At 38.4% G+C, this 13,581-nt stretch overlaps 1 protein-coding gene and 1 long non-coding RNA gene across 2 annotated transcripts in view; both read right to left on the reverse strand.

Moving 5' to 3' along the window:
- Positions 1 to 222: 222 nt before the first annotated feature.
- LOC311041816 (uncharacterized protein) overlaps positions 223 to 13,581 on the reverse strand; it is a gene marked incomplete at its 3' end in the record, with an annotated part of 55,043 nt that continues 41,684 nt past the window's right edge. The window contains exon 6 of the mRNA XM_084052302.1: positions 223 to 617. Within this exon, the coding sequence (XP_083908428.1) occupies positions 223 to 617 (395 nt within the window). The remainder of the gene's footprint in view (positions 618 to 13,581) is intronic.
- LOC311042119 lies at positions 784 to 1,855 on the reverse strand. Its single transcript, XR_014600457.1, has 3 exons — positions 1,633 to 1,855; positions 1,080 to 1,169; positions 784 to 963 (listed from the first exon to the last, which is right to left on the reverse strand). It is a non-coding gene; the product is annotated as an uncharacterized lncRNA (long non-coding RNA).

The following is a 13,581-nucleotide window of genomic DNA, read 5'->3' on the forward strand; positions in this document are numbered from 1 at the left end:
TCAGTTTTTATCAATAAAAAAAATCATCAATTAAGATTTAATATCTTAAGACAATACATTCAGGAATATCAGGTATGATCTCGGCATACTTAACAGCTATTCCTTAATTATTTTTAACAGAAAATCAGGCGGTTGAAAAGCAAACGGACAAAAATATAGGATATATATGTATATATACTGTCATAACAGGGTTAGGGTTAAACCTCTTGCACTATTTAAACCCTACTTCTCACAAATCCAGTTAAACTGCTGTGTGCAAGGCGCGTCATTCCACCCTTTTCTACCCTTAATGATCTGCAAATGCACACAGTCTTCGTTGTGTTCAGCATTGTTAGGCTCCCGTGCCAACCAGAACACTTCACCCTGCAGGGTTGTCCCATGACTCCCATCCACCCATTTCCATGTCCCCTCTGAAGCTAGGTCTGACAGACCGATCCAAGCCCGCCCAATGTTATTCATCATGAGAAAATCGTGTTCCTCTCTGCTGCTTATGATCACCAGGTCAGCTCTTTCACTCTGACAGTACTGTCTGCTCTCCTCCCAGGTTTTCATATTGCTGGTGCCGTTAGAGATTAAGTAACATTTGCAGCCCAACACTTTCCAGCCAGGGCAGTCGTCTAAAAATTGGAATTATTTATTTAATTTGTTGTTCTCTGATACCAAATACATATTAGTTACATTTTTAAGAGAAGGAAAGATGTTATGATTATGCGATTTATGATGTAGAAGACAGCGCAATTGTGGTAGCTTTTATGATTGTAGAAAATATTCTCTTACCTCTGACTTTACGACACGCATTGTCAACTGTCCTTTGTAACAGGCCATTCTCTTTGCCCACAATGTTGAACTGTTCTGTCAGGTTGTCATTACTGGTCTTTAGTTGGTTATTGTCTTCAGTAAGGTTTTTGTTTTGGGCCCTCAAACATTGCATTTCAGAATCATGAAGACCTGTAAGTCTGCTGTCTGGAAAGGAGAAATAAAATGTGGAGTAAACAGTCCCTGGACATTGTCTAAAGTTAAACTCATACAGATGAAATTATTTAGTGTGTTGTTTGTCAAGGTGTGTGCACAATACTCACAGTTCACTTGCAGACCTATGATGACAGCCAATAGGAGAAAGCATAGCACCCCCAGACACACTGCAACAGTTCTGGACCTCTGAGCACAACCTGAATCACACATTATCATCAGGAGACCTTAAGGTCTTTGGACTAGTAATGGTCTGGTAAAAAAAAACACACCCATAATTAGACCCTGGCTAAGCTAAAAGAATACATCATGTTGTTTTAAAAAGTGAAATATCAAGCAAAATGGGAGTTAAAGCTATTTCTAAAACTGAACTTGACAAGGCTTTATTGTTGTATGCATCAGCAAATTATGATTATGGTGATTATTGTGCACATTCATTTAGCTCATAAAGTAATGCACATTTTAGTCTGAGTTTATACATCAGCTCAGAAAGCTGCTGTGAATGTGAATTTCCCTCCGGGTACCTATGAAGGTACTGTAAACGTAAACTTATTTTTTATCTTGTCTTAGATATTTTAGGAGGTTCTTAGACCATCCATCAATGGAGACCTGAAGAGGAACTCTCTTTTTTTGTTTTAATTTGTGTTTAGTTGTTGTACCTACCTGACCTTTGATGTTCAGCTTTGTCTTTGGTTTCAAGTTGAGTATTTTCCACATTGGCGTATATGTTTTCATTGTTGGCTGTTGCTCTTACTCTTATAACACTCAAATTATCTCCTCTGACCTCATTTGAGTTAACATAGATTGCTTCTGCCATGTTTTCTATGTAGGCTACATAAAAATCTAATGCAAAACTAAGGTAGGCTACTGTACAGTTGTCCACACTGGATCTCTGTATGCTGTCCTGCACTTACTTTATGTCTAATTCAACGCAGTGGGTCTTGTCTTGAGTAGGCTACTGTAATTTGTGACTTCAGGGAGTCACCCTTTTTGAAAGAAATAAACATTTCCTTTACACACAACTACTATGAGGAACTACCTGTTAGATTTATTTATAGGAAAGCATAACTCACTTGGTGCGTGTGTCACAAAGTTTGCTGGTACTTTAATCCTTATTGTCCTAATCTACCGGCTTTATGTTTAAGTAGGCTATAGTATTGTTTTGTTTGTCTTATTTCAGTTAGAACAATAACCTTGCTTATGTTCTTTCATTTACAGTACTACAATTTCCCTTTTGTTATATTCTTTAACTCGTACACATCTTAGTAGTAAATTGCACCCACAACTTGAAATGATACCATTAAATTATACCATTGATAAATATATAGTCATCCTGCACAAAAAAATAAAAAATAAAATGAGATCTCTGAATGAAACAGTCACCTTTCATAAATAACCAAAATAATATGAAATCAGTCTTTATGATTTCATATTATGAGTGTTTAAAGCTGACATCCATTACACTTATGTCCTATCTGGTATATTCAAACCCAGGTTTCACACATGAAAGACCAAATTTCTACAGTTCGTCCAATAAGGCTTGCTTGGGCAGGGGGGATATTGCCTCATGAACTTCAGGTAGTACTACTTAGTCAGGATCCTACTCTATTATATATGTATTTTACCGATTTTGACATTTGCATACAGTATAAGTGAAAGTCAGACTCGAGAAAATACATCTAGTCCAGGGGCCAAGCCCCAGCTGACACGCGACGTCAGTACAACGTTGTCCCAACGTTGTACTCCAACGTTGGATGACCGTTGGATTTTGGTTGTAAATGAAAGTTTGTCTGACGTCATAACCCAACGTTGGTTAGACGTCATAACCCAACGTTGTTTAGACGTCATAACCTGACGTTGGTTTGACATCCTAAACTAACATTGATGTAACGTCAATCTCTGATATGTAGACGTTGATTAAAGGTTGGACTCCCAACGTTGGATACCAGTTGTATTTTTGTTGTAAATGAAAGTTTGTCTGACGTCATAACCTGACGTTGGTTTAACGTCAATCTCTGATGTTATGTAGACGTTGATTAAAGGTTAGACTCCCAACGTTGGATACAAGTTGTATTTTAGTTGTAAATGAAAGTTTGTCTGACGTCATAACCTAACGTTTGTCTGACGTCATAAACTGACGTTGGTTTGACATCTTAAACTAACGTTGATTTAACGTCAATCTCTGATGTTATGTAGACGTTGATTAAAGGTTAGACTCCCAACGTTGGATACAAGTTGTATTTTAGTTGCAAATGAAAGTTTGTCTGACGTCATAACCTAACGTTTGTCTGACGTCATAAACTGACGTTGGTTTGACATCTTAAACTAACGTTGATTTAACGTCAATCTCTGATGTTATGTAGACGTTGATTAAAGGTTAGACTCCCAACGTTGGATACAAGTTGTATTTTAGTTGTAAATGAAAGTTTGTCTGACGTCATAACCTAACGTTTGTCTGACGTCATAAACTGACAAGTTGTATTTTAGCTGAAAATGTATATCGGGTTGACGTCATAGTACAACATTGGCTCAACGTTAGAGTACAATCAAAATATGACATATTTCTAACGTTGTAATCACGTTGTATTTTAGTTGAGAATAAAATGTCAATCCAACATTAGCAGGACGTCAACCTCCAGAGTTACCTTGTCACGTAGATATCTTGTCACAACAAGATATCAACGTTAAAATAACGTCTCCTGTGCCCACTGAGTGGGCGGTGGGAACAGGACATCTTCCAGACGTCATTTTGACGTCGATATCTCATCATCACGACGTCAGACAAACAACAACAAATTACATCTTGTTTCAGTGTCAAGTTTTACCAAGGTGAAAATACAATATCAGACAATATTATTTGACAAAGTTTAATAAAACAACATTATTATATATTTTTTAAACTTGTAATTGGCACATTTTAATAGGTAGTATAAACAAACAGAAATTACAAGTCATATTGTTGTCCAAACAGTTACAGGTTTGGTGAATAGGTTCAGAGCCCAAAGTGCCTTTGTAGGAAAATGATTCCATTTGTGAAACTTTAAAATAACTAAACAGTACAAATCAATAAAAACAATGAAGTGCATTCTTTGAGGCATGTCTATAACATATGCACCAAGGGCAAAAACGTTAAAAAGAGAGAGAAATAACACTGAGCTCCCGTAAATCACTTGGAGAGTCTTCTCTGCATCATTCTGTTTAATTTGTTGAGGGTTGCATTCTTCTTTAGTTCCCCTAAAGATAAATGACAGGAATAAGCTATTTTAATAACTCTAACTTGATTTTTACATTATGAAACATCTTTATTGACTGACAGATATCTGTTCAAAAGTTTGGAATCAGTGAGAAATTATGATTTTGAAATTAACTGAGTTTGCAGATATGAGTACTGTCTCTGATGGAAGGGCCATCACAATTGCTTGATCTAAATCCTATGTTGGGAACAGCTATACCGTAAGGTTCATGAGAAGTTTTATACAAACCAGTCTCAAAGTACGGCAAATTCTACTGAAAATATGGGGTGAAATTTGACCTGGATATCTAGAGAATATGACATCTAGAATGCCTAAGGTCTTTAAAGATATTGCTGCACTTGGTGGATTATTTAATGAACAGAAATGTTGAAGAATATAAGTTATTATTATTATTATTATTACCCTTATTATTATTATTACTATTACCATTATTATTATTATTATTATTATTATTATTATTATTATTATTATTATTATTATTATTATTATTACATTTATCATTATCATCAGTGTCTTGGCTGTACTTACTTAATTTTCACAGTGATTCCAAACTCTTGAACTTAGGCATAACTGCCAACGTATATAAAAATAATCAACATTTTGTAGCACTCCTTTTTGAATTTGAAAGATAACGGAAAGGTCAAGTTACATCGGGCAATTAAAATGTTTAACTTACCATATGCAACGTCAAAAAGACACAGGCCCCGGGGACTTATTCTTGCCATGATGTCAACAAAGGTTGTACTGGAGTGTCAATTCATGTGACATGAGGAACGGCATCATTCTTCTGGGTGCATCATCCAATGAATTACCTCCTGTGTCTCCAACCATGACAACCTGAGAGTATGGTAAAAGTCACAGGAAGGAAAATGCCATATTAAGTGGACAGCTAAGATATTATTCTATCGTTACACCTCTTAAGGTCTTTAAACACCAGGGACATGACGAATAAATTATACAAATACTTCTTTAGAATATATTGATGCTATCGCATCAAAACTATTCATATACTGTATATGATGCCTCATTTTTATAGCCGTTAACCTGATGCCTTTAATAGCGGTGAAAAATCAAACTTGTTTTAAATCAAAATGATGTTGCTTTATTGTCAAATAATAGTGAAGTTCAGTGTGGAGGTACTTACCCGATGTATTCTACTTGAGAGGACCTTCCACCTCTTGATGTACCACATCTAGCATGAAAATAAGAAATACACAACACATTATGAATGAAAAATATACTTGACGCAAGATAGAGACTTCTCACAATGGCCTCATGCCGTGGCACAACTACTTCAGAGAAAACCCAAGAAGAAATTGTATTGTGAACCCAGTATGGTGAATTATATCGAATCGTTGGTTGAGTGAAACTTCACATCCCTACCCTTTCAATATTAACGCTATAAGACTGCTTTTACATTACACTGCTGACTGTAAACTAATGTTTACTAGTTTATCTGTGCCTGTTATGTTTAACTGTGTCAAAAAACTATCATCAGGGTGCCCAAAGCCCTGTGGGAATTTATAACTCAATTCAAAATGTTCCAGGAAAGTCACTACCGTGGGAAACCTGAATCATCTAATTCAATATATATTTTTAAATTACAACCAATTTAAAGCATATTACCCCTCAAATTAACGCCCTGATATTATACTTACTTCGGACTTGGTGGAGGCTCACCAAGTCTTGATCACAGGTGTTTGGAAGCTGAAGTAGCACACGCACACGCACACGCGCACACACACACACACACACACACACACACACACACACACACACACACACACACACACACACACACACACACACAAAAACAGATTAGATAGGCTACCTCTGCCTTCCGAAACATCTGTGGACATTTAAATTCAATATGGGCTGGAACAGCGTCGAAAACGACAGCTATCAAACCTACAGTACACCTACTTCATTATCAGCTACTGTATATCAAGTATCGGTTATGGCAAAATACTAACTGTTCTTCACTCTGTTTGGGCCATTCAACTGTACAGGACTTACTTCAATATTTCAACTTAAGATGGCTTACCAATAGATCTTCAATATAGTGTTTACATTCCTCAGAAATGAAAAAAACTTTGAGAAAACGTTGTATTATAGTTGCTTAACAGCACAAATTAAAACCAACAAAATATCAACGTCTAATGGCGTTAGAATTTAACGTTGTGTAGACGTTAACGTCATAACGTTAAGAAGACATTGGGCTTTGGTCTCAATACCCGACAACAGAATGTCGGTATTCTTTGTCAATTTGACGTTAGCATGATACGTTGAACAGATGTTGGGCATTGGTTACTTACCAACACAACTTAAAACCAACAAAAATCAACATTTAATGATGTTAGAACTTAACATTGTGTGGACGTTAGCATAACGACGTTAAGCAGATGTTGGGTTTTGGTTACAATACCCGACAACAGCATGTCAGTATTCTATGTTAATATGACGTTAGCATGATATGTTGAACAGACGTTGGGTATTGGTTACTTACCAACACAACTTAAATCCAACAAAAAAACAACGCTTAATGATGTTAGAATTTGACATTGTGTGAACGTCAGCATAATGACGTTAAGCAGACGTTGGTTTTTGGTTACAATACCTGACAACAGCATGTCAGTATTCTATGTCAATATGACGTCAGCATGATACATTGAACAGACGTTGGGGATTGGTTACTTACCAATCAATCTTCAACATAGTGTTTACATTCCTCTATTATGTTTATTTTTTTTAGGTGGGCTTTACTGTTAGGCTTGGCCAATATTAGACTGAAAATAATGTCTTACAAGCTAATATAATCAAAACTATGATAAAGGCTACACAAGGCTATTCAAATGCAACCAACCCTTATGCCTGATTTTTAGTTACACAGCACTGTCTCACACAAAAATCAGGCTGTGAGGCATGTGAGCTTTTACCCTTCAATAACACACATTCCCAACTGAAAACATGAATCATGCATGAACAACAGAACTTCACCTAAAATAAGACATTAGCTTTAAAAGCTGCAATTCAAATGTTTAACTCAGCAGCACCAAGCCACCAACACAAAGCAATGGGGATCAGTCCATCTAGTTAATGCAGTATAGCCTCTTTCTAGTTCCCACTGTTTTGCCACAAAAGGCAGGTACTGTAACCATTTTGGGCAAAGGATTTACTCAAACAATGCTGCCAGTTTCAAAAACATGCAAAGAAAAGGAAAAGAAAAAGAAAACAACAAAGCATGACTGATTTGCAATATGAAGAAATCACCTCACTCGGTCATAAACAGAATGTAGAACTTTATTTTAAAAACAAACAGTCAAATATTTCATTTCAAGTTAGAAGGAAATTAATTATGAACTCACCTGTGCAAAAGATTGTGATTCTAGAAGTCCTGGGATGGTCAAAAAAACATCTCCATGCACAAACAAGTATCTCTTCCTGTCTTCTCTCCCTCCAAATTCAAACTGCAGGCTCCTGCAGCAGTTACTGTTGCCCCGCCCAGTCTGGTGTTATACAACTGTGGTCCCACCCACAAGTCCAATGATTCGTCCAATGAAAGAGCAGAACGTTGCTATACTGCTCAGTGATTTGAGGAGACATTTGACAATCCAGTTTGAAATGTATTATTATGACAACATCCATACAACGTTGCAGTCTAACATCATTAGACGTAGATATTTGGTTGGTTTTAGGTTGTGTTGGTAACTAATCAATAACCAACGTCTGTTCAACGTATTATCCCAACGTCAGGTTGACGTCAAATACTGACATGCTGTTGTCGGATATTTGACCAAACCTCAATGTCTGCCCAATGTTATTATGTTAAATGTCAGTTTACATTGTATGTGTCATATGGCATTATGCTGTAGGCCTAATGCAAAAAGTGAAATATTTCCCTCAATCATTTATTTGATTAGCAATTAATATAATGCAAAAATAAAGAACTGCAACAGCTATGAAACATGAACAATGGTGAAAATCAGTACATTTACTCAAGTACTGTACTTAGCATTGTATTTTTTAAATTCACTTGTGTGTTTCTATCTTTTGATACTTTATTATTTTACTCCACTACATATCAGGGCAAACAATTATTTTACTTTTTGTGATTGATTGATTACTTTATTAGTCAGAAATGTAAACAGCATGAGGTACAGTCATGCATTTAGGCTGAAAGGGTAACAAAAAAAGTGTCTGTCTGTCTGTCTGTCTGTCTGTCTGTCTGTATGTCTGTCTGTCTGTCCATCTGTCCGCCCTTCCGTCCACCCAGTAGTACATACATAGTGGTGTGGATGATAAACGGTGTCACAGTCACACACTCTTGCTCCATATGTCACAACTAAGGAAGACCCTGGTTTTGAGGTAGGCCGGTGTCTATGCATTGTAATGTATTGATGCATTTCTTTTCATATGGGTTTATTATTTAGGGCAGCATAGGTTACTGGTTAGATAATCAGAAGGTCCCCGGTTTGCCTCAAAGGCCCTGGACGGGGCGAAGTGTCCTGAGCAAGACACTGTAGGGGTGGACCCTACAGTCCACCCACCCCAAGCGCTCAACATAAAACATTTGAGCAGCCATAAGCTGAAACTGAATTTGCCCTCTGGAACTAAGGAAGGTCTCCTGAAGCAAACTAAGGGCAAATTATTGACGATAAAGAGTTGACATGGCTGTCTACCTACCTCACTGTCGGTCGCATTCCTGATGATGATGCAGCTGGCTGATCACCGACAACTAACATCTGCTAAAGCGGAAGGGAAAAGGTATAACTGGCCTTAACCATGTTGCCTTGGCTCTAAATCCACACTGGCAAAGAAACCTGTAGCTAATCAGTCTCATATACAGCCACAGGTTCACTATAGGTGGGATGCTGGCATGTGCCCCAGGAGCAACTTGATGGTATTTGTCTGAAAGTCAAATTCAGTTATCTGGAAAAGGCTGAGGGTTATAGAACTGCACAAACACCTTTCTGGGCCATGGGGTGGCCCTGTAGCTCATCTGGAAGAATATAGTTGAACCACAGATGAAACAGCTACCAATTGCTCTGGTTGGACTATTGCAGGTTAAACAGATGCTAGATCATTACTCTATATCAGAACCTTCAGTACTTATTGTCCATATTCTACAGCCAGACTATATTCGACGTCAACCTGACGTTGGGATAATACGTTGAACAAACGTTAGTTAATGGTTAGTTACCAACACAACCTAAAACCAACCAAATATCTACGTCTGATGATGTTAGACTGCAACGTTGTGTGGATGTTATCATAATAACATTGGGCAGACATTGAGGTTTGGTCAAATATCCGACAACAGCATGTCAGTATTCAACGTCAAACTGACGTTGAGATAATACGTTGGACAGACGTTGGTTATTGGTTAGTTACCAACACAACCTAAAACCAACCAAATATCAACGTCTGATGATGTTAGACTGCAACGTTGTGTGGACGTTCTCATAATAACGTTGGGCAGACATTTAGGTTTGGTCAAGAATCCGACAACAGCATGTCAGTATTCGACGTCAACATGACGTTGGGATAATACGTTGAACAGACGTTGGTTATTGGTTAGTTACCAACACAACCTAAAAGCAACCAAATATCAACGTCTGATGATGTTAGACTGCAACATTGTGTGGACGTTGTCATAATAACGTTGGGCAGACATTGAGGTTTGGTCAAGAATCCGACAACAGCATGTCAGTATTCGAGGTCAACATGACGTTGGGATATTACGTTGAATAGACGTTGGTTATTGGTCAGTTACCAACACAACCTAAAACCAACCAAATATCAACGTCTGATGATGTTAGACTGCAACGTTGTGTGGACGTTTGTCATAATAACGTTGGGCAGACATTGAGGTTTGGTCAAGAATCCGACAACAGCATGTCAGTATTCGACGTCAACATGACGTTGTGATATTACGTTGAAAAGACGTTGGTTATTGGTCAGTTACCAACACAACCTAAAACCAACCAAATATCAACGTCTAATGATGTTAGACTGCAACGTTGTGTGGACGTTGTCATAAAAACGTTGGGCAGACATTGAGGTTTGGTCAAGAATCCGACAACAGCATGTCAGTATTCGACGTCAACATGACGTTGGGATATTACGTTGAATAGACGTTGGTTATTGGTCAGTTACCAACACAACCTAAAACCAACCAAATATCAACGTCTAATGATGTTAGACTGCAACGTTGTGTGGACGTTGTCATAATAACGTTGGGCAGACACTGAGGTTTGGTCAAGAATCCGACAACAGCATGTCAGTATTCGACGTCAACATGACGTTGGGATATTACGTTGAATAGACGTTGGTTATTGGTCAGTTACCAACACAACCTAAAACCAACCAAATATCAACGTCTGATGATGTTAGACTGCAACGTTGTGTGGACGTTTGTCATAATAACGTTGGGCAGACATTGAGGTTTGGTCAAGAATCCGACAACAGCATGTCAGTATTCGACGTCAACATGACGTTGTGATATTACGTTGAAAAGACGTTGGTTATTGGTCAGTTACCAACACAACCTGAAACCAACCAAATATCAACGTCTAATGATGTTGGACTGCAACGTTGTGTGGACGTTGTCATAAAAACGTTGGGCAGACATTGAGGTTTGGTCAAGAATCCGACAACAGCATGTCAGTATTCGACGTCAACATGACGTTGGGATATTACGTTGAATAGACGTTGGTTATTGGTCAGTTACCAACACAACCTAAAACCAACCAAATATCAACGTCTAATGATGTTAGACTGCAACGTTGTGTGTACGTTGTCATAATAACGTTGGGCAGACACTGAGGTTTGGTCAAGAATCCGACAACAGCATGTCAGTATTCGACGTCAACATGACGTTGGGATATTACGTTGAATAGACGTTGGTTATTGGTCAGTTACCAACACAACCTAAAACCAACCAAATATCAACGTCTGATGATGTTAGACTGCAACGTTGTGTGGACGTTGTCATAATAACGTTGGGCAGACATTGAGGTTTGGTCAAGAATCCGACAACAGCATGTCAGTTTTCGACGTCAACATGACGTTGGGATATTACGTTGAATAGACGTTGGTTATTGGTCAGTTACCAACACAACCTAAAACCAACCAAATATCAACGTCAATTGACGTCAAATTAATACGTTGATACAACGTTGGAAGTTGACGTTGGTCCAACGTTGGATTTTGGTTAGCTGACGTCACAACCTAAATCCAACCAAAAATCAACGTCAACGGACGTCGCGTGCCAGCTGGGGCCATATTTTGGTACCACCTAAGGTGACCGTAAAGTTTTTGTATTTTTGTCTTCCTACATGTCTCTAGTTTATATTTTGGTATGATAACCCTTCCAATCTTGTAGCTTAATGGCAGTTATCACTACCTACCGGCTAATGTATCCGGTAGGAGACACAAAGTAGAATCTTTGTGTCTCCTACCGGAAATACACCCGGGCATCAAATTATTGCGACAAAAAACAAAATATATCCATGTATTCAAGGCTTCATGGGGTGTGCAATTGATAGAAAATAAATCATTTTTTGGGTGAACTCCTCCTTTAAGTTTCCCAGGGGGACTCTCTACCCATTCAGCTACCCTAGACCGAAGGGGTGCAATACGTTAGTCCGACAGCGCATTCCTCCGACAGCGCAGTGCTCCGACATTAAACAGTAAACCCGAACCAAACCCGCACCCTAACCCTAACCGCACGCGGATGCCACATAGTCGGAGAAAAGGTCTGTCGGATTAACGCATGCCTCCCAGACCGAAGGAGGGTCAACTTTTACAAGCTTATGGAAAGCAGTCTTTTTGCAAACACCAAAAATCTGAGAAGTTATCAATTGCACACCCCATGAAGCCTTGAATACATGGATATATTTTGTTTTTCGCAATAATTTGATGCCCGGGTGTATTTCCGGTAGGAGACACAAAGATTCTACTTTGTGTCTCCTACCGGATACATTAGCCGGTAGGTAGTGATAACTGCCATTAAGCTACAAGATTGGAAGGGTTATCATACCAAAATATAAACTAGAGACATGTAGGAAGACAAAAATACAAAAACTTTACGGTCACCTTAGGTGGTACCAATTTGTGAAAATATCAGTGTTGGCCCCTGGACTAATCTATGATAGTTTGGATCCAAGGCTACCTGTAGAATAGTCTCAAAAACAAAGCAAAATAGCCTGCACAAATGCAGAGTATTTTACCGTTAAGCAACCATTTTTGTTTTTTGCAATCTGTGTTTTACGTCAGAGTTAGATGGCAAAATTCTATTTTCTTTCCGTTGGAGTTGCATTATTGAGTCCCTCTAAACACGGTCGCTGAGGCAAACTTCTGGGCTTGGTCCAACTGGCCCCATTATAACTAACCATATGCCTAACCTTAACCCTAACTCTAACCTCACATTACCCTTGTTGAACTATTGGGATGTCGGAATAATGGGATGTCGGAATTGTGAGCGGACCCCCCCGGTCTTCTGGTCACGAGCTTGTGCGTTATGCATCAGTGACCACCTCCTGCACCAGTAGGTTTCTGTGCCTGTGTCTGTCAGCTCTAAATAAAGTTTAATGTAATGTTCTGTAACCACATTCCATGTTATTCTAGAGTGTGGGTTTTATTTTAGGAGGTTCCATGGTGTTTCACAGAACTACCACCATAACCTCCCATTGCCTAAGCACTCACTACAAATAAAATTTGAAGTGGCCTCCCAAGGTGTTAAAAGCTTTGGCTTTGCCATCCAATGCCAGAAGGCTACATTTCAAATGTAATCTTTATACAAACTGACAAATGAGTGTGACACTGGCAGGGCTAAATACAGATAGATAATGAAATAGAAGAAGGGCTTTAAATTGGTGTAGGGTTTACCCATTAGGAGCACTTTACTCAATATGCACATTTGTAGTATTTGTAAACTGACAAAAATGAGCGTGGAAGAGAGACAGCATGTGAGAAGGGAAATTGGATAGAAAATGAGTGAGGAAGTGACAAGAATAAAAAATACATAAAATACATAAAAGGGAAGTAGATAATGCATGCCTGCATGAGAGAAGAAGTGAGAGAGTGATATTTTGACAGTGACATTCACCACCATCCACTTCCCCCACATTATCTATGTGGTCTTGACTGAGCATATTCTTATATAGATACACCCAGCAGATAAACCAACCATCTATGTCATAACCTTTCAGCCTTCCCTGAAACAAACTATAGCCCAAGATGAACTACCACGAAAATCTCTTCCAACAATCCCTTCAGTAACACCTGTAATGGTTTGGTTTAGCTTACCTTTCACATAACCTAGCCCTAGCCTATAAAATTGACATTATTGACCATA

This window comes from Gymnoscopelus microlampas (assembly GCF_963454915.1).
Source record: "Gymnoscopelus microlampas genome assembly, chromosome: 3".
Lineage (NCBI taxonomy): Eukaryota > Metazoa > Chordata > Actinopteri > Myctophiformes > Myctophidae > Gymnoscopelus > Gymnoscopelus microlampas.